At 35.2% G+C, this 22,697-nt stretch overlaps 1 protein-coding gene across 1 annotated transcript; it reads left to right on the top strand.

Moving 5' to 3' along the window:
• The first annotated feature begins 14,734 nt into the window (after positions 1–14,734).
• LOC111877986 (potassium channel AKT2/3) lies at positions 14,735–18,863 on the top strand. The gene is made up of 12 exons (XM_023874485.3): positions 14,735–14,954; positions 15,101–15,446; positions 15,543–15,767; positions 15,840–15,998; positions 16,066–16,123; positions 16,210–16,527; positions 16,666–16,905; positions 17,029–17,349; positions 17,464–17,658; positions 17,731–17,806; positions 17,896–18,459; positions 18,542–18,863. The coding sequence occupies exons 2-12, from the start codon at positions 15,193–15,195 to the stop codon at positions 18,670–18,672; spliced, it is 2,541 nt and encodes an 846-aa protein (XP_023730253.1). The 5' UTR covers positions 14,735–14,954; positions 15,101–15,192; the 3' UTR covers positions 18,673–18,863.
• The last annotated feature ends 3,834 nt before the right edge of the window (positions 18,864–22,697 follow it).

Here is a 22,697-nt window from a genome sequence, read left to right as displayed (position 1 = left end):
TCCGTTTGCTAAATCAAACCCATTAGTTTCATGTTGACGTCCTTTGTGATATGATTGGCGCTCCCAAAGCAAGAAGGGATGTATACATAGAAAATGGAAGAAAAAATGTCATTTTTGAGCAAGACTGTGCAAGTTTTTGGAGAAGCATCTCTTGTGAGTATGAGTATCAGTCAGGCACAGCTAAAGCCTCTAGCATTATCCATCCGGTCTTGAAAGTCACCCACCGGATCATTGCTTCTCTCTTATTCCCTCAAGAAGAGATTAGCAAGGCTAATAAGAAAGAGCTAGAAGTCTTGTGGTGTATGATTAACAAGCCTGCAGAAGTCCCTCATTTTGGGTGTTAGGTGATTCAGAAAATGCTCAGAAGTGCTACGAGCAATAGTGGGCAGCTACATTGTGGAGGCATGGTTTCTATTATTGCTGAGCATCTTGGCCTCCATCTACCCAATAACCCAACAAATATAGTCATGGGACGTACTCGTCTAACAATTGATGTTATGGAAACAATGCATCTTTTCCACCGCCTTCCCACTGGGGATGTTCATTGGACAGTAGATGGGAAAGAGTATCTACGCATAGACAGCAGAAACAAAAAGATACTCAATTTAGCCAATGACATTCCATCAACCACTTGGAAACTCAAATCCGACTTAGGTGTTACAGTAGATCATAGTCCTCCACCCTCTCCTCCTCCTGCTCCTACTGCTGGTGCCTCTAGCTCATCTCACCCCATTCCTTCTTCTGAACACAATCTTTATATGGGCGAGTTTGCACGCTTGAACCACCGTTACACCAGCATACAACAGGAATTCGGGGAAATTTATACGGGTGTCGCTGAAATCACTTCTGATTTTCAGGACTACCGTAACTTGCAAGAAGAGCATTGGGCCCAACAAGAGTTGCGGTGGGCTGAACAGGATCAAAGATGGGCTGCTCAAGAGCAGCACAACCGCAACATTCATCACCTGCTGAGTGATATCCTTAGAGTTCTTGTGCTCCCCACACAGCCACAACAACCATCATCATCCCAACCCCAATGGCCTCCCTATTATCCTGCAGATTATCCTTCAAAGTTCCCTCCCGGTCCTCAATATGCCGGCTATGCCTCTCTCCAAGCATCGAGGATGATGCTTATTTTAAGCTTGGGGAGGGGCATCCATCCATGCATTATCCTGTTGCATGTAGGTTGCATGTAATTTTGTACATTTTGCATTGCATTATTTTTCTTTTCATTTTTATTTTTCTTGATCTTTAAAAAAACGATCCAATCCCAAGCATCCAAATCTTCTCAAAACAGCTGAGATGGTAAGTGAATTGTGTGCCTTGAAATTTAACCTGCTATTTTTATTGAAAATTTGAAAGCAAGTTAATCACACACGAGCACATCTTCCGAAGCTACTTGTGCAAAGTAGAAAATGAGAAGATTGTCAACACTGGAGCATAACAGCAGGTATGAGTCGATTCTTTGGGACATATGATTGGTCTTATGAGTAGTAATGCTCAATTGAACTTAAAATGCCAAATTCAAAAGTTCATAAAAAGAATGCAAAATCTCAATGTCCCGCCTTCCAGCGCTCTTAAAAGTCCTTTCTACTCATTCCCTTTTATATACCCTGCTTGAGGACATAGCTTTCAACTATACTTACGGGTCTTTGTATGTTAACATTTAGTCCCCCGAAAAATGTCTAGAAGTCCCTCACGGTAATAGACCGTGAGATGTCCCACAATAGAAAAGTCAAGGACGAAAATATAAAGAAATTGGCCAAATAAATAAATAAATAAATTAATAAGAGTGTTATGTGTTAACTTAGTTATTTGTATATATGTTAATAAAAAAACTATTATTAAGTTAATCTGTGACCTTTGGGATTCGAACAAGTAAACTCTAAGGGGTGTTTTACACCTAATCGCCTAAAGCTGAATAGTTTGGGACTGATTGAGTTGAAAATTCGTTACATGGGTTCCATAGAATGTCATGAACTTAATAATAACAAATAAAGCTAATATGTGGCCTTTAAGATTCGGGCAAGTAAACCCGAGGGATCTCTTTAAATCTAGCACACTAAGGTCGATTGATTTGGATGTGTTGGTTGGAAGCCCGTTACACGGATTTCAAAGAAAGCCATGAGCTTTATTTATAAAAAAAATGTAATTAGGAAGTTTGTATATAATTGTGTTTATAGTTTAATTGAATATTGTGTTTAGGAAAAATACTTAACTGTCAAAAGATTCCGTTGGACTTGGATTTGAATTTATGACATTGGACTGAATGTTAATTACTTCGACTAGTGTAAGTGGTTTGAAGTTTGTAACCAATCTGGATAAATATTAGGGAATTTTTAGAAAAGATTTTTCAGAAAAAGATTGTTGTTGACCAACAACTAGCTGGAATCGGACATTGTTATATTTTATGAAATAAAGATGGTTGAGCATGTTTTGTCACATATAATTTCACGAGAGTAAGACCATAATTTGTTCCAAGAATTGACTTGATGATATTGAAAAGGAATAAGTGTTGTGATCTTTGATTCTGTTGAGTTGTATTAGGGAGTGGCCAAAGTCTTGTTTTTATTATCATATAATATTTTGAGACTAAAGCCAAGTTAACTCAAGGCATAACAGGTACATTCTCAACTATGGTACAAAACAGGGTAATTGGGTTGGATCTTTTCATGTTTGTTTTGATTTCATACATTAAGTTTCAAATAGTTTTAACTTTAATTTTCTTTTCTTCTATTCTACTTAATTTTCTCCAGTTTAAATATTCTCGTTCTTTCTTAAGGACAAGAAAGGTTCAAGCTTGGGGAGATTTTTTAGGTGCATTTCATGCATTCATTTTGTAGTTTTAGTTCATAAAAGTGCATTGCATTTAGATTTAAACTCATGCATTTTGCATATTTCTCAGGATTTTTCATGATGCAATTCCATTCACACACTTTTATGATATTTCAGGGACTTTTGAAGGTTGGATATTGTTGGAGGAAGTTAAAAAGAATTGGAGACAAAGTTGCAGAAGTTTTGGAGCATTGAAGAGAGAGATAATGAAGAAATAAAGAATTTGGCTTCACAGGAGTTTACACGGCCGTGTAAATGATAGCTTATAATTTACACGGGCCGTGTAAACATATATACAAGAGCATTCTACTTTTCTTGTTTACACGGCCGTGTAAATGGAACCCTTTAATTTACACGAGCCGTGTAAACGTCTCGACAGTTTTTAAAGAAGTTTTACTCTCATATAATTAGGGACAATCAGTTTAGTGGAAGTTAGGTCGGAATTTTGGGCAGAGAGAAGGCAATTTTCAGAGCTTTTGCAAGTAGATTAACACTTGGAAACACTTTAATTTCCTTTTTGTAAGTCAATTTGAAGTTTAAACTTGTTTGATTTGTAGTTCAACCTAGACATGTGTGGTTGATTTCATTATCATTTCCGAATCTGAATTCTTAAGTATGTGTTGTTAGGTTGTAACTTGAATTTGATTTGTGTTTAACATCTAGTAATCTTTGATTTGATCTTAATCATGTGTTTGGTTGGTTCTTTTTTTCACTTGATCAATGAATTAGGGTTCTAGTCAATCTAGTTAATCAAATTATGAATTTCGTATATGTTTTATGATTTGATGTTAGTAACACACAATTACTTGGTTGTAATTAGATCAAAATTAGTGCAATCAAAGATTAAATGTTTATATTCCCAAGCTTAAGAGGAATGCTAAACATTGTTGGTAATTGTTGCAAGAACTTAAAGTCATTTAATGATTTGATGAAAGAACTTATTTGAATTGAATCAATTAAATGAAGTTTTATTTAAAGAGCTTGTTTTGAATAAAATACTTTTGTCAATTTGGATATTAGAGTTTATTAATATCTAACTTACCAACCTAGATTGAACATGAGTAATAATCATATTACATCTTTTAACATAATACATGTATAAGAGTCAGAATCGGAAATGTACTTCTTTTACTGCGTTTGTTATCAATCTTTCTTATTTATAAAGTTTAATTCACGTTCAAACACAATCCCCCATTTTAATATTATTTGTATTATGTGTGAAAATATGGCAAGATAAGAAGTCCTGTATTCTTGTGGACCGACCCTGCTTACTCTATACTATCTTTAGTATTAGAAATAGCAGTGATTTGAGCTTTATTAATATTATTTTATCCCATTATTTGTTGGTTTGACAGCCAAACACTCGGCGAGTCTGTGCCATGACTCGGTGAGTCCAGTCAACTGGAAGTTGACTTTGACTAATGAGTTGACCTTGGACTAGAGGTAGGTCAGTCATTTGACCTAAGGGTATTTATGAGTAACTAATCTATGTTTATGACTTTATAGCCGGAGAACTACCGGTACAACAGTCAAACGTCTAGCAGGCGGACTTTCGGTAGCTACTTTTCGAGGTGAGTTTCCTTCCACTAGGAAAGGGTCTAAGGTACCAAGGTCGACCCGTATAGATGATATGTAGTATCGGAGTGTGGGCAGAGCCCGTATCTTATAATTGAGTTTGATTATGATATATGCTAGTATAATAGAATTGTTTATACTCGTTGTCTGTGTGATACTTGTATGTTGTGGTTTAGTAGCTGAGTGTGGGCAAGGACCGTATCTCTCAGATAACGGAGTGTGGGCGAGCCCCGTATCTCCCAGATAGCGGAGTGTGGGCGAGCCCCGTATCTCCTAGCTGTTCATTATATGGTTGCATGGTATGAGGTATTATGGGGGAACTCACTAAGCTTCGTGCTTCAGTTTATTGTTTTGGTTTCAGGTACCTCTTCAGATAGGGGGAAGGAGCTGGCGCGGTAGCGGCATATCACACACACACACACTCTTGTTTTCCGCATTATGGATTTTCCTGGGATGTACTCTGACATATTATTATGATGAGGCTGGTTTTCAGACATGAAGCATTATTATGAAACTTTTAAATCGAAGTTTTTATGAATTGACCTATTTAAAAAATGAAATTTTTGGCCTGTATTTTTGGGATGTTACAAGTGGTGTATACCGAATCAAATTCTCCCCACTCCAATCTTGCCAACTTCGCCATACAATCATCCATCTCCTTGTCAAGATTATTTGTTTGCGTGAATGCCTATGCATCGTTGACAATTTCTCTGCCAACTTCTTTCACATCATCATCAAGTGTGGTTTCCTTGGGACCATTTCGTTTCCCCCCTTGTTTTTTGTCCGCCCAGATGATTCTTCACTTGCAGGTGAAGCACCAGTAGGTTGGGGTACTGTTGAGATGGGGGTATCTGCATGAGGTGCCAGCTCTTCCATTTTGTATCCTCAAAATCATGTGCAGTAAATACTTCATTGGGATAAGGTAGTGTCGAAGATGGACCCCAACTATGAACACCGGTCGAGGTCGTCCCATCAAATAGTTGAGTACAAAGATCGGGGCAAGGGAGGGGTGCTTTTCTCAACTTATCTACATATTTGTTCAACTGTTTGAAAATTTAATAAATATCATCAAAGTAGTAAAACAAAATAATCTAATTATAATATATATATATATATATATATATATATATATATATATATATATATATATATATATATATAGGGAGATGATCAAATTAGAACACCTAAAAGGTTGAGAACGCGAGAACAATTCTGGACCAATCATTTTATAAGGGTATATTAGTAACTTTATATAAATATTAAATAATGATTTCCTAAAATCTAGGGATAATGATTTTAATTACCTAAAAAAATTAATATTTCCTTTTAGTTAATGAAATATATAAATATATTTTTTATGATTTTTCCCAAAAATAATTTATGACCGTTTCACAAGAATTACCTAAAAAAAATTAATATTTCTTTTTATTTTAAATCTGAAAAGAAAATCTTAAAAAAAATATTATTTTCTACTATTTCACGTTTTTGTTTTTCAAAAAAAAAAAGAATAGAAATCCAATCCCTAAAAATTCAATGCATTTTTCGTCAATTGAAAATAAAAATAGTGTAAAAGTTATCATTTCTTCATAAAATGAATATCTCTAATCATAAATAAATACACTCATTCACATGAATACACTACTATTCATAAATAAATACAATCATTCACACATGAATACATTGCAATTCACAAATGAATACACTGTTATTTATAAATTAATATACATTCTATCATATAATGAATACATCTAATCATAAATAAATACACTTATTCATATTAATACTACTATTAATAAATGAATACAATCATTCACACATAACTACAATGTTATTCATAAATGAATACACGTGCTATTTAAAAATAAATACAACCATTCATGCATGCACCCCCCCCCCCTTCATGATCCGTTTTTTTATTGTCTATCGACTAGAGCAACATCAAGAGTGAATCGGTACTGTTGAGTTCATCGTAGCCCAAGGTGGATTGAAGGCTTCCTTCCCGTCACTCCCTTTACTGTCGCTGCCAAATCAAACAAGAAGAAGAAAAAAAAGAAGGAACCCTTACCTGTTGAATAAAATACATTTCTATTCCTTCCAAGTTGTTGAAGATGTTCATTCATCATTTGTCATTACAATCATTTAGGTCATCCGTATTTACTCGACCCATCTAAAAGAAATCAAAGAAATTTTTTGTATTATTGTCAACAAAGTGCTTAACTCATTAACCACATACACTTTTAATCAAAAATTAATAAAGAATGATTATAATCATCGACAAGAAATAAATCTATATTAAAAAACAAACAAAAATACAAATATGCACAGATGAATAAATCACATTCCAAACGCCTCTTATAGACTAAAGAAGTAAACCTCCTTAACGATTAAACTAAAAAAACATTGCATTCTTCATCTTCTTCCTATTCATTTCAAGCAACAAAACAACACCAAAATCTATTGATTAAGCTCATCCATTTCTATTAAAAAGCAAACCCAAAAACCCACATCAAACTCCACAAATTTCAGTCAAAACAGAAGATAAAAAAAGGGAATCAAACAAACACCCACAAGAACAAAAAAAAGAGGAGCCCTTACCTGTTGTTGAATCGGTGCAACCCTTCTCGATCACCAAACAACCAAATGTCGAAGCTTTGTCATCGGAAACCAATTGCAACACGAACAGAGAGAATTCCCATCGATTTCCCGTAGATTCCTTCACTTCTTGAATGCATTTCACTTGTATGTAAAGAAACAGTAGGAACACAAACTATTTTTGACAACCAGGTCCGCAGTCGGCTCCTTTCCCTGCCCTAATACCACCGTATCGCCATCCCTGCTACATTCTCCTCCTTCTCGATCTCTCTTTCAGTCACACCCATTCTTTCCCGCATCTTCTAATTCTGTCTAATAACCCACTACATCTAATTTCTCTCAGGATCTGTCGTGCTCACCCCCACGATCGTCACACATTGAATATGCGTGTGTGTGTGTCTCGTTGATTCCCGATTGACCAAACCCACTATAGCCTGATCATGTTTAATTTGACTAATTTCTGCTCCTTCTGTTGCTTCCATCCTTCTCCATTTCTTTAATCGAACCGAGAATCAGTGGTCTTTTTTTCCCCTCCTCTTCGTGATCAATCTGCCACCACCGAACCCTTCTTCTTTCCCTCTGTTGTTCTTCATTCGCTGCCAAGAATAACCACCAGGAAGGTCTGATTTAGACGGATTCATTGAGACTGATGTACATATGAGGGAGGCTTTCCCTAGGTATAGAGAGAAAGATGAAGTCGAAAATGGGGGAGTGAATGATGAAGTCGTAGGTTTATACAGAGAGAGATTGAGAGATTTTAGGAGTTGTTTAAAATAAGGGAATGATTAATTACCATGATACCCTTTTCTTATTTTTTAATTCAAATTAATTGAATTTAAACATTTTAACAATAACAAAATTTCTATTTAATTATAGCCTTAGATCTAAGATAATAGATGGATGAGATCTGTTCTCGCGTTCTCAACCTTTTAGGTGTTCTCATTTGATCCTACTCCTATATATATATATATATATATATATATATATATATATATATAAAATTATACTTTCACTTCCGCTTCCCATTCTTCATTAGTCATGTTAAAAGAATTCGTTATGGGATTATAAAGATTTCCGGTTTTATTTTTAAGTTTTAACTACACTGTATACTTTGCTTTTAAATAGTCGTATTAGTTTTTCATTTGTTTTTTTCGACAACAAAATTATGATCTTTTCAATTTCTCCGTGACTACAGTCCATGAGCTTGCTTTTAGACCACTACCCTCCCGACCATTACTTATTAATTCTTGTATACATGCTTCCAAAAAAGTTTTGTCAACAATCTCCGATTTCCAACTAATTCTATTGTAAACAAAAAAAACACAAATCATCCACATAACACACATTTACAACATAAAGCAAGCATAAATCTAAATTCATCCATTTTAACAACATGTACAGCATAAATTTTGATTTCATACAAATAAATTTTGATTTCATAAACATATAACACTTTCTGAATTCTGATTTCATACAAACATGTACAACATATTCAACATTTTATGATTTCAACTACCTAAAATCTTATTTTATGCACACAATTGTTCATGTTAAAATCACACATTAATTCATATAGAGAAAATCGAATTTCATAGACAAATATTCATTAGTTTATATAGATAAAATCATATTTTATACACAAATATATATTATCAATTGATTTTATGCACACCCTTTAAACCATTTCAATCCAAGAAGAATGAAATCAGTAATGTAAACTTTGATTTTAGAATGAAATCAGTAATTTCACAAGAGATAGTAACGGTTTTGTGATTTCAGAAAAAAAAAGAAAAAAAAAATGCAGAAATCTTACCTGCAGTGGAGCTCATTGCCGGTGCAGTGGAGTTGTAGTCGGCGTTGTGGTGGTGGTCGTCGGAGGAGATGGCAGGAGGTGAACTCGCCGATAGAAGTTGTTGGTGATCAGCTAATTACTGGAGCCGTGTTTCGTTTTAGGTATCGGCGAGGGAGGCGAGGGCATGTAACGAAAAAAGAGGTGTGGGCTTCTTATTTTCTGATCAGCCATTTTTTGGGGGTTTACCGAGTAAGAGGTACAACAATGCTGACGGAGTCGTCTATAACATAAGATTATCAAACATCCAGACTGTTGACCGAGTTAGCAGTCAGCACTGACCGGACCCGATAAGTTGAAATCAAACGACCCATTAGATTTATTATTGTCAAGAACAGGGGCGGACGCATAATTTCACAGTAGGTGTTGCACGGAAAAGTTAGAGGTTGCACGGTATAGTAGAAGAAGTAAGAATTTTGAAAATTTTCGAAAATTTTTCCACTGTGGCTGGAAAAGTCAGGGGTTGTTGGTGCCACCAATGACCCCTAGGTCTGCCCCAGATAGACACATAGTTGAAAGTACTTAACAGTTAACTTGTTCAATCCTGAATTGTTCCTCGGTTTCTTCTCGATGAAATACATCAACATATATCATAAATGTGTGCTTTTGTATCTATATCTTCTATAAGTCAATATGATGCTTAACAACAAGTTTGCAATGAATGATAAGCCATAATGAAAAGCATATTTAGCATAAATATATATATTTATAGGCAAAACATACAAAAAAAGGTCATTCCCATTTGAATTCACCGTCTAAAAAAACATCTTTATAGAACTTATGCATGTTATTGTGCTATTAAGGATGCATTCGGTACATGGGTAGCAACATGTCAATAATTGCGCCAAATAAATATCTTTGTATTTGACTCTTAATGAAGTTGCATATGCTCTCATTCTGTTTTCAACACAAGTTTTGTATTTGACTCTTAATTGAATAAACTAGTATTATACAGTAAAATTAAATATGAGTTTAACTTTAAAATATTTTGATTTCTTTAATAATAAAAGACTTCAGAAGTTAAGTTGAAAATACTAACATGTGTAAAAATGACATCTTTTGTAGGTAAAATGTGGATTTTTCTGGTGATGATGATGATTTCTAATCTTTACAAAGCGTGTAAGGAAATAACCTCAACAAAATTTAGTTATGTCAACTATTGAAGGAAGTTGAAGCAAGTGGGAGTGAATTGGATCTAAAATTTAGAACTTTTTTTACATATGGTTTAATTATTAACATGTTGCTTAGACTTTTTAGTTTATTGTTATACGTTTGGATATGATGTCTAGGTTACGATACAATTTTTTTTATACATTTCATTTATTGCTGCAAAATGCATTAGGTATTTTAGTCACTATAAATGCTAGCCTGAGACTAAAATTTAGTCTTAAAGTATAGAATTGTAATTGATTATTAGAGACCCAATGACATTGTATCTGAAACTAGGGATGGAAATTTCACCTAACCTAGTGAGGAACCCGGTTGACCCGCCCCAATTGGGGACGGGTATTCCCCGCCAAAACGGGTACCGGGTATGGGACTAGGGATCCCTGTTATGCTAAAATCGGGGATGGGGTTGGGGCCGGGTATACCAATCCCCAACCCGCCCCACCCCCGCTTTGATGACTATATATATATACACACACACACACACACACACACACACACATATATATATATATATATATATATATATATATATATATCGATCATTTATTGAATTTGAATTAAGTCCACTAAAATGAATTATCTATATTAGACCATCAGAGATAGAGTCCGTATATCAAATTAGGTTCCCAATTCCAAGAGTTCGTCAATCGTCACTTCATTAGATGATCTTTATACCAAATCTTCTCTTTTCGTTTTGATGCTTGTTAAACTTGATGATTGATGTAAACAATTTGATTATGGCATCTGGTTTTGTTCTCTTTTTTGACTTGGTTTTTTTTTGTGTAAGTTGAATATATTATGTTGATAGATTGGGGATTGGTTGGGGATGGGTCGGGGATGGGCTGGGGAAAAGCCCAAAATACAAAGGGGAGGGGATTTGATTCTCCACATCCGTCGGGGATGGGGACAATGTTAGACACTCGGGGATGGGGACAAGGATGGTCAACCCCGCCCTAAACCCGCCCCATTTCCATCCCTATCTGAAACTTATATCCAGTCCTTGAAAAATCATGGTAGGGACTGAATGACATTGTATCAATGACTAATATGATATAAGTGGGGCCTTAAAAGAAAAAAATGTTAGGGACTAAACATGATAGTATCAAAGACTAATATTTATTCCCTGAAAGATAGTATTAAGGACTGATACAACATAAAATAGAGATTTCAATGAAACATATTGGAGACTGAATAATATATTTTGAAGAGCTGATATTCAGTCTCTAAAAGATAGTATTGGGGACTGATATGATATGAAATCGGGGATTTAAAGAAAACAAATTAGAGACTAAATGAGATATTATCAAAGACTGATTTTTTGTCTTTGATACTTTGATGTATTAGGGACTAAATTTCATTCCTAGATACATAAACAAACGGCTATCTAGGACTATGTATCAGAGACTAGCTAGGGACTAGCTAAATCAATCCCCAATTCACATTAGATACTGATTATTGACCATTAGAGACTGATTATGTCAGTCTTTGATACCCTTTTTTCTCGTAGTGTGTGTGTGTATATACACACACACACACAACAACAACAACATTATCACAACATAAAAAATGCACGTCCGAATGACAATGTCTGCTTGGTGTGTGTGTGTGTGTATATATATATATATATATATATATTCACATATGAATATGTTTTCTCACCTAAATCAGTATCTGATTATTAAAAACACAAAACAAATATGCAAGTTTGTATGTTATTCATATGTGAATAACATATAAAAAATTATATATAATTATCAAAATACCTTCAATATTCATAAGTGAATATACCTTGTAATATTCATATGTGAATATACTCTGTAATATTCACATGTGATATACCATGTAATACTATGTAATATTCACATATGAAATATCATTTAATACTCATAAGTGAATATATCATCTAATATTCACAAGTGAATATACTATATTAATATTCACAAGTGAATTCATCGTCTAATATTAAAATATAAATATACTATGTTTATTATATGCTATATTCATATATGAATGATACTTAAATCGTAAAAAAATCATACTTTTTATTCATAAGTGAATAACGAATGTACTGTAATAAAACCTGATGTATTGTTATTCATTTATGAATAATGATAACTGAAAATATAAAAAAAATAAATTTTTTATTTTATCTTAAAACTATATCAATATGGATGTCTATTTGTAGAGAATAAAAAATCATGAATTTGGGTATATTTAAAATCATTTTTTTGATAAAAATAACTTATAAAAATTAAAAAAAAACGAAAAAAAACTATGTTTTTGTATATATTAAGGTAATGATTAGCATAGTTTAAGGAAATATGTTATGTTGGAAAACACATGTGCATTCGTTTTCCATTTTCGCCGGTACGTTGGAGGCTTTTGCGGCAAAAATAAATGATTGACTGAGAATGATTCCCTCATTCTCAACCTTTTTTTTTCTCAATTGAACCCTCCCCTATATATATATATATATATATATATATATATATATATATATATATATATATATATATATATATATATATATATATATATATATATAATTTAATCAGATTTATTCACCTTAAAAATGTACAACTTATTTGACAAATATACGATCTACAAATATATTAAAGTAACAAGTTATGTATTTGAAAATAGTTTCTTATCAAGTAATTAATCTAAAAAAACAGTCATTGAGTTGGATGTATTTTTTTTTTTTTTTTTTTTTTTTTTTTTTTTTTTTTTTTTTAAATCTTAACCTTTCTTGATAGATGCATTCCTCCAATGTGCGGATGTGGTATACCACATCTTTGTTCACTTCCACAATTATTGTCACAGTGGAAGTCATTGTTAATGTTTGCTTTGAATTAATTACTAGAAATCCGAGGCATATCTCCTTATTTGATTTGGTCCTTTCTTTGTTTTCTTATGTCGACATGACCTAAATGACGAGTTAAACATTTTCAATATGCTATACTATAAAAACTATTAAATTTAATGTTACTATAAAATTTTAAGATCCAAATATCTTCTGAGAAAATATAAAACTATAAAGTAATTTAAATCGGTTATTGAAGTAAGGGCATGCCAATTCATTTTAACCTATTAAAGTTCACTCAACATTAATCAATAATTAAATTCCTGAATATAATTATTGCCTTATTGGTAAAGACGAAGCTTACACTTTTAGCCCTACCCAACCCAATGGTCCCTAACTTTTTGCTATTGAAACACGACCACATGACTATCGCAGATTGACCCCACCTCAAAAATTGACTCATGAACAACCCGACTATGTACCCATGAGGTGTCCCCCTCTCTCATAAGCATGTATTAATGTGCATTTGTACATGAGATTCACGCTTGATCTATGTCTTAGATGTTATTATAAATGACTCGTATTTATTTTTTGAAAGAAAAGAAATTGTTCGACTTATGTGAAAGTGAAAATGACGTTTTCTATAAACTTCATGGATCAGGCGGAGTTGTGGATACGTACGCTTCGACTCATTATGTTCTTGTTTACGAAACTGGAAAATTACTTAATAACTGTTCTAACCAAACACATGACCCATGTGAAATGAGTTGAGAGTGAAATGAGATGAGAATCAAACGACGTGTGATCATTAAAGTAGACTGGCCTCTTTTATTTCCTATCGAAAATTTGTTACCTTTTTTGTCATACAACTGGTATAAAATACAATTGTAAATCACACAATCTGTGTGAATCCAAAAGTAAGTTGCGTTTTTTCTGCTTCTCTTCCATTAAATGATCTTATGAAATGCTAGTACAAATACACATAGTCTTTGTAACCTTCTGTTAAATATGTCCAAACTCGGTTTTTCCAACTCTTTGTTCCAAAACCGTTTTTCATCAAACTTGACCCACCCCAATCATGTTCCAAGCTTCCAATGTCCCTACTCGCATAAATAACCCAATCCAACCAATTTGCACAAAATATCCCGAAAATGATAAAAATGCATGAATTTAAAGGATAAATGCAATACAATGATATAAACATAAAATGTATCTATGGAACGAATGATTTAATATTATATCACATCAAATGTTAAAGGTTTCATTTTATTTGATATTATCCGTCTTTTTTATTTGTAACATAATTCATTTTATAACGAAAACCTATCCAACTCGACCGCTATATATATTCGCGTCCATCAAATATCAATCTTGTGGAGAATAAAAATAATTTATTTTCTTTTCGTTTTAAAATTAAACAGCCGTCATTTACAAGACATTTCAAGTTGAATGTCGTTAGGTACTATTAATCTTTGTACCACCAAAATTGATATTTGCATCACCAACACTTTATTTTTTTGTAATTTTATTTAATTAAATTATCTATGTGAGGTGGTATGGCTTTTGCTCTAATTGCTCTTTCTGGTATTTAAATAAAGTAACATTTGATTTGACATATAACTTAATAACAAACTTTTGCTGATAGTCAAATATCCTAAATGCTTTTTAACATTAACAAAATTTAGATAAATTATGTATCAAAAGTGTAAAAATACAAGGTGTGGAGTGCAAAAAACTTCAAACACCATCACTAAAATAGTTATTCTCTTTTAGTGCAAAGTATGGACCAACAATTTTAAGGAGGTGGCATCATGTGTTACGATGCCTTACTATAAGATAAGAAATGGGTCCGGGTCCGGGTCAACCGATCAAGGTCATCGTCAATTAAATTCGTAATGACCACTCTTCTTCTTCTACTCCACTCATTTTGCACCTTGTCACATGAAAATACAAAAACATCAATCCCTTTGAGGTGATCTCATAGCAACACAATTCTTCCTCAATTTCACATGGAATAATTCCAAAGGACCACCAACACCACAACCTCCCTCTCATCGCCGCCACAACCACCAGTACACCACCACCAAAAAGATGGTGAAACCAACCCGAATCATGTAACCTTATCTTGAGGTTCTTATCAAACACTTTATTCTCTTTTATATAGCTAAGCTTCATGTTGTAATATTAAACAAGAAACATATAGAAGATCATACTATTAGATTTCATGCCTTATTTGTTATCTATTATTACCTAAGTGTCAAGATTCTTTCTTTCAGGAACTCAACTCATGCCTCATAAGTCATAACATTGTGTAACGTGTTCTTACAACACGTCTAGACTAGAGTCTCTCGAACTCTTAGATCTAAAGATGGAAATAAAGCAACCAACTTTCCCAACAGTATACAACACTTTGCATGCTACAGCATCAAACAATCAAAAGATGAAAGATCGATACAAAGAATCGAGGAAAAAGAAAGAAGAAAAGAGAGATCAAGAAGAAGAACCTATGAATTTGAGGAGCTTGTCAAAGATTATGATCCCTCCACTGGGTGTTTCATACATACAAAATCATATTCCCTCAAGATCCAGCATTATCATATCACCTATGGACTCCAAATATAGGTACAATTCATATCTTAAAAAAAGCTAAATTAGTTAGTGTATAGTTGCTTAAAATAATTGTAACCTTTTATAGCAACAACATAAAAATAATTACAGGTATTGGCAGACATTAATGGTGGTAATGGTAATATATTCGGCTTGGACATACCCATTTGAAGTTGCGTTCCTGAAATCTTCTGCACAAACTCATAAACAACTCTACATTGCTGACTCCATCGTCGATTTTTTCTTCGCCGTCGACATTGTTTTGACTTTCATTGTTGCTTACGTTGACCCCGTCACACATCTCCTTGTTCGTGACCCTAAAAGCATCGCCACCAGGTATCTATCTATCGCATTACAATTTAGCATCCATTTCGTATTGATTCGATTCGTTTATTGGGGGAAATGAAGGTACCTATCGACATGGTTTGTGATGGATTTGGCATCAACGCTGCCGTTCGAGTTGCTATCGTACTTATTCACCGGAAAACACCGCATGGGTCTCCCGTACGTCGTCTTGGGTTTGCTCCGGTTTTGGCGTCTCCGCCGCGTGAAGCAGTTTTTTACCAGGTTAGATCGATTGTTAATCCAGAATCACACAGTAACTTTCCATTGATGCTTACGATTACTATCGCAGGCTCGAAAAGGACATACGATTCAACTACTTCTGGGTCAGATGTGCCAGGCTTCTCTGTGTAAGCAATCAATTACAAAATCACTACATTTTTGGATCTATAATTTCGGATTTAAGTGTAAAATTTCTTAAATGGGTGTGTTACAGGTGACTCTGTTCTTGGTACATTGTGCTGGTTGCATCTACTACTTGCTAGCAGTGTTATACCCACATGAAGGAAGAACATGGATCGGGTCAATGAACCCGAATTTCAGGGAAGCGGATCTTTACATCCTATACGTCTCCGCCATATATTGGTCCATAACAACCATGACCACCGTCGGCTACGGTGATCTCCACGCAGAGAACGCAGCAGAGATGGTGTTTATCATCTTCTACATGCTCTTCAATCTTGGCCTCACCGCCTACATTATCGGCAACATGACTAATTTAGTAGTCGAAGGCACCCGTCGCACCATGGAATTCGTAAGTCAAATTTCACATCAACTTTTTACAAATTCCATGACAATTGACATTCTTCTTCTGTTTCACTCTATAACCTGTACATGGTTTGACAAAAAGGTCAAACTGTTACAAAACTGAATCACATTTGTTCTTTTGTAGAGAAACAGCATCGAAGCAGCATCAAGTTTCGTCGGTCGGAATCGTTTGCCGAAGAGACTTAAAGAACAGATACTCGCGTACATGTGCTTGAGATTTAAAGCCGAAAGCTTGAATCAACAACAATTAATCGAGCAGCTTCCGAAAACCATATGCACAAGCATTAGACAGCATCTATTTCTACCAACAGTTGAAAAAGTCTATCTGTTCGAGGGTATCTCCCGAGAAATTCTCTTGCTTCTGGTAACATCAACATCCCTTAATTTTGACATTTCAAGTCAAATTCTAACTTTGAAAACCCAGAATTTGCATAAATTTCGAAACTTTTCAATCTAAAATCAAGCTAATTGACCTCAATTAAAACAGGTCGCGGACATGAAGGCAGAATACATACCACCGAGAGAAGATGTTATAATACAAAACGAGGCACCTGATGACGTGTACATAATCGTATCTGGTGAAGTGGAAATCATAGAGTGTGATCCGATGGAGAAAGAACAAGTTTTGGGTGTTTTACGTTCAGGTGACATGTTTGGTGAAGTCGGCGCACTTTGCTGCAGGCCACAGTCTTACACTTACCGAACCAAAACCCTGAGCCAACTCTTGCGCCTCAAAACCACCGCTCTCATTGAAGCAATGCAGACCAAACAACCCGACAACGTCTCCATCCTCAAAAACTTTCTTCAGGTTTGCTAATGACATGGCATAACATAAGTTGTATTGTACACGACAAAACATAACACAGGATGGACATTTGTTTCATAATGCAAGTGTCGTGAAATACTGATTGTGACTTTGCAGCATCACAAGAAGCTTAAAGATCTGGATTTGGATGACTTATTGTTGGAAAGTGGTGAAGAAGATGGAGATGGAGACCCAAACATGTCGATGAACTTGCTTACTATTGCAGGCACAGGAAATGCTGCTTTTCTTGATGAACTTCTCAAGGCAAGGCTTGATCCAGATATCAGTGACTCAAAAGGAAGAACCCCTTTGGTAAATCTACTAATCCTTTTCTACCCAAAAACATCATAAATTTAATTCTATTTTAAATTTTGTTTGCATCAGCACATCGCAGCATCTAAAGGGCATGAAGAATGTGTTTTGGTTCTTCTGAAGCATGCATGTAACATACACCTTAGAGGTATGATTGTCTAAGAATATTTGCAAGCTTTTTAATTAGTTTGAAAATGAGGAGTTGGTTAACACTTAACATGTAAATATATATGATAGATATGGAAGGTAAAACTGCACTATGGGATGCCATAGCAACAAACCACCATTCAATATTCCGAATCCTATACCATTGGGCTTCCATTTCAGACCCATGTACAGCTGGCGAGCTTCTGTGCATGGCATCAAAGAGAAACGATCTAAACGTGATGAAAGGCCTCTTGAAACACGGGCTTCTTGTAGACTCAAAGGATCACCATGGATCAACAGCTATCCAAATTGCAGTATCTGAAAACAACATTGAAATGGTAAAGCTACTTGTGATGAATGGTGCTGATGTCAATGATCACTCCCTCAAGAACAAGATTCCACCAGAAAATTTGAAGGATTTTGTGGCAAAAAGAGAGGTCGGGTACCGAATCATGATGCCGGATCAGGAGCCCGTGGTGGAGACCCGGAGAGGGGAGGAGGGTATTTTGGGAAGATCACATTCACATGGACAATTTGTTGGTAGGGTTAGTATCTACAGAGGGCTTCCAATGGTGAGGAAGAAGAATTGTTGTACGGAGGCTGGGAAACTTATTAAGGTGCCAAGTTCGTTAATGGAGCTCAAGGTTATTGCAGGTATAAATCTGTAGTTTGTGCATATGGTTTGAGGATTCTGAAAGAAAAGCTATAATTAAAGTTTTGTTTTTTATGTTTGAAGGTGAAAAGTTTGGATTTGATGCTACAAATGCAGTCGTTACAGATGAAGATGGAGCAGAGATTGATTCAGTTGAAGTGATTAGAGATAATGACAAGCTTTTTATAGGAGAAATTCCTTATGAAAACAAATAAACAAATGCGTTTCAGTTTTGGCAAGACGCATTTTATATAAATCAGTAAGATAGGATAAATATAGATATAGATCGTGTTTGTAAGTTTCTTTTTCCATATAGGTGGAATAAGGAATTCCTTGATGTTTACAGGTCGTGTATTTTATACTTGTCTAATATCTAATACAAAATCCATGTAAAGTTAAAGTTAAATAGGTTTGTATCCCAGATATTCTTCATGTATTCTTCTTTCATATACACAATTTGGGATCAAATTCGCAATTTAAGATACCACTAAATATCGTATGATTCTATAAGCATCCACAATTAATAGAAGCTTTTTAAGATTTTTTCAAACCAAAAAGATTTTTTTTTTTTAAAAAAGAAAAAAAAAGAAACACACACACAAGGGAATTTTTAAAATCAAAGTTTTTGCAAATTGTTTTTTAAATAACAAGCTTTTCTTATGAGCTTTTTCAATGATGATGTGGATCCCAATTTTTTTCAACCAACTGTAACTAAACAGCACATAAAAACATATTATAAAACACGATTTCAAAAAACTCTACTATTATAGGAGATACATCAAGCTTTTTTCCTTATAGTTTTTTAATGAAAAAACCCCACTAACAACATCTGTGGATGCTCTAAATTCAGCTTTTACTAGTCATTAGGTACACCTTTACTATGATTACAATCAGTGTGATTATAAATGGTGTTAACGAATAGGAGTGGTTTTATAGCAATATCGGACCTAAGATGGTAATATCATACAATGTCACCATGTTTCTTTAATTTGGTGTTTAGTGTCTAAAAATGTAATATTAAAATCTTTCCTTATGACAGAAAGTTAATCTTACATATTAGTTCAATAATCAAACACATGGCCATTAAAATTTGTCATTTCTACTTGAAATCAAACCTCAAAGTTCATTAATTGAGCTCATGTGAACATCGTATGTCATACGAAGTCGCATGTAGCCTCACAACGAGGTAAGCTGTTATTTATTTCCTCCATGATTTAATCATTCTATGGTTTTTTTCATTTTATTAAATTTCAAATAGTATTTAAATGCAATAATAAATGCATATCAATTTTATTAATGAACTTTCCTTTTAATTTCAAATTACAAAATTAAAGATTCATTAATTTTCTTTATTTATTTATCTAAATTATTTGTTTAAATTTAAAAGAAAAAAAACTTTAATTTTTATAATTCAATATTTTCTCATTTTTTTTTATAAATTCAACTTCTCAAATGTTTAGAATTTTATATTTAGTTTTTTTTTAAATAAACTCATATAATACATGGGTCTCACAACTAGTATATATATAAAAAACATTTTTTTTTGTTAAAGTGGCTTTGTGTATTTCACGCTTTTTTTTGGCACGTCAAAAGAGTTTGGAACCTCTTCGTGGAGCTCAATCGCCTGAAAGCCTCTCCATGGTTGCATGTTTTCCACGGAGCTTAAAATGTGGCTTTCTTGCGCAGATACTTGGAAAAAGCTCTCCTCTACCGTCACTGATTCCCTCGTCTCCCAATAAACCCTTCGTATTTAATAATACGCTTCGCTCAAGTGCCTCAGTCTCTCTCTCTCTCTCTCTCTCTCTCTCACACACACACACACACACACACACTCTTTTACAGCTCGCTACTCTACCTCCTTCAACCTTCTTCTCTCTTTCTCAGTCCCTCACACCTTCTCCCAAATATCGATTTAATACTCACTGGATTAGGAAGGAGGGAGTCATTCCCTCCTAACCCACTGAACCCACTGCCACATCATTTTTTTTCTTTTATTTTTCTTCATCTTTCCCAACCCACAACACATGGAAACCTTATCTTTTTGAACCCACTCAACCCATTCAATTAAAAAAAATACAAAACAATCGAGATAGAATTTTAATTAGCAATAGAGTTACCGCTGATACCACTCCCGATTCAATGGGTTGTTGAATTGGTTTCACTAACCCACTTCATCATCTCTCTCTACTTTCCCTCTCCCAGTTTCTCTTGTACCACGTGTTTTAAAACTTATACCTTAGTTGTTTTGTATTTTTTTTTAATTGGGTGGGTTGAGTGGGTTGAGAAAGATGGGATTTCCATGTGTTGTGGGTTGGGAAAGATGAAGAAAAAGAAGAAACAAAAAATGATATGACAGTAGTGTAACGACCAAAAATTTCAACACAATTTAAACTTTTCAAAAACAACCCATTTTAATAATGTTATTACAAAAAGGTTTCAATACATTTATTATCAGAGTATTCCCAGAACCATGTCATATACATAAACACGAGGAGCGGTACGATCATGCCTTCGCCTTGCCACGGTCTCCCGAAGAACCTGAAAAGCATAAAACCACAACTGTAAGCCCGAAAGCTTAGTGAGATATCCCCAAAATACCAACCACATATACCATACACGCATAACATGCCATATCATATCCGATCACAGAACAACCATGCACTTCGGGTCTACTGTGTGACTGGTCTGCCGCACCGGGCCTTCAGTCTACCGGGTCCACCCTCCGAGTCTAGCCATATACACCGAGTCTGCAGTGTGATTGGTCCGCCCGCACCGGGCCTTCAATCCACCTAGTCCACTCTCTGAGTCTACAGTATGACTGGTCCGCTCGCACCGGGCCTTCAGTCGGCCTGGACCACTCTTCGAGCCTCGGCACGTCTGGTCCGCCCTCTTGGGGCCTACAGCCTATCCGGACCGCTTGTTGGGCCTTCGAGACAACCGGTCCGCCCTGGGTATCTTGGCCTACAGCACAAAGCAGGACCCGCCTCAACCCAACTCCAGTCCAAACAACCATGCGCACATAAACATACATATAACATTTAACAGTTCACAGTCAACAATTCGATCAAACATATCACATAGCATCTCATCACCTTAACAGGTTACCGACCTAACTGATCACTAGCATAACATCACCCTACGTCTCAGCCAAAATACTACTTACGCACATACGCCTTTCCAGGCCATGACCTTCCGGTCCACATAACATAAAATGCCTTCCGACCCATATCAAGCAATATCATAACAGACAACTATCCGGATTTCCATCCGATAAAGGGCCGGCCTTGGTGCCGTAGACCCTATCGATATAGTGAGGATAACTCACCTCGCACTGCCGAAACTCTAAACTGAAGAAGCAGACTCTCGAACCACCAACTCACCGCAAATTTCGAACTAACCAACATAACAAGCATAAGCATTAGGTCAAACATACTTCCACTTATCGGGCCAAGACCAAAGTCCAAAATTCACACAAAGTCCAACATTGGCCCAATTTACCAAATTGGGCCCACCTCACCAAAGCTTCAAAATACATAGATCTACGCAATATGAAGGTCAAGCAAGAAGATTTATACCTTAAACCAGCTCCAAAGGGTGGTATTTCTTTAGATCTATAAGCTCCACACATTCTTCTTCTTCTTTGACAACTTCCCTTTTCTCCTTCAAGCCCTCCTTTTGCCAACAAGAGCTTTCCAAGGTCAAACACACCCAAATATGCAAGAATACGAGATCTAGGGTTTCTCAGAGGTTGAAGATGAGCATAAGGAGGCTGAGGGGTGAACCAACATGTTCCTTATATAGTGGCCGACCCTAAAAATAGGGTTTGGGTTTCTGAGAGTACGTTGGGCGTACCCCCTTGGTACGCTGGGCGTACTCACCCGGCCATCTCGCATCAATCGCCCACTTATGTTGGGCGTACGTCCAGCTTACGCTGGGCGTACCCAGCCATCTTTCAAAACTTACATGCATGCCATGCATGCATGGGATCCTTTTTCCACTTATACCACAAAGAGCTAAAAACAATGATCAGCTTCGAAGCACCGGAACTCCTCTATTCTAAACCCACTCTCAAATAACTTTACATTCATACGAGGGCGACAGGAAGCCCAATACATCTAACACATATACCCGCCTGAAACCTTCTCGGATGAAACTCTTTTCTCGCAAAAAGGACCAGAATTACCCTTCCTCTTAAATCTCAGGGACTCCTAATTAAACACTTAAAGAACGGGGTGTTACA

This window comes from Lactuca sativa, chromosome 5, assembly GCF_002870075.4.
Source record: "Lactuca sativa cultivar Salinas chromosome 5, Lsat_Salinas_v11, whole genome shotgun sequence".
In the NCBI taxonomy this organism is placed as follows: domain Eukaryota; kingdom Viridiplantae; phylum Streptophyta; class Magnoliopsida; order Asterales; family Asteraceae; genus Lactuca; species Lactuca sativa.
The sequence above is the reverse complement of the archived record's forward strand: the minus strand, read 5'-3'. Positions and strand labels throughout refer to the sequence as shown.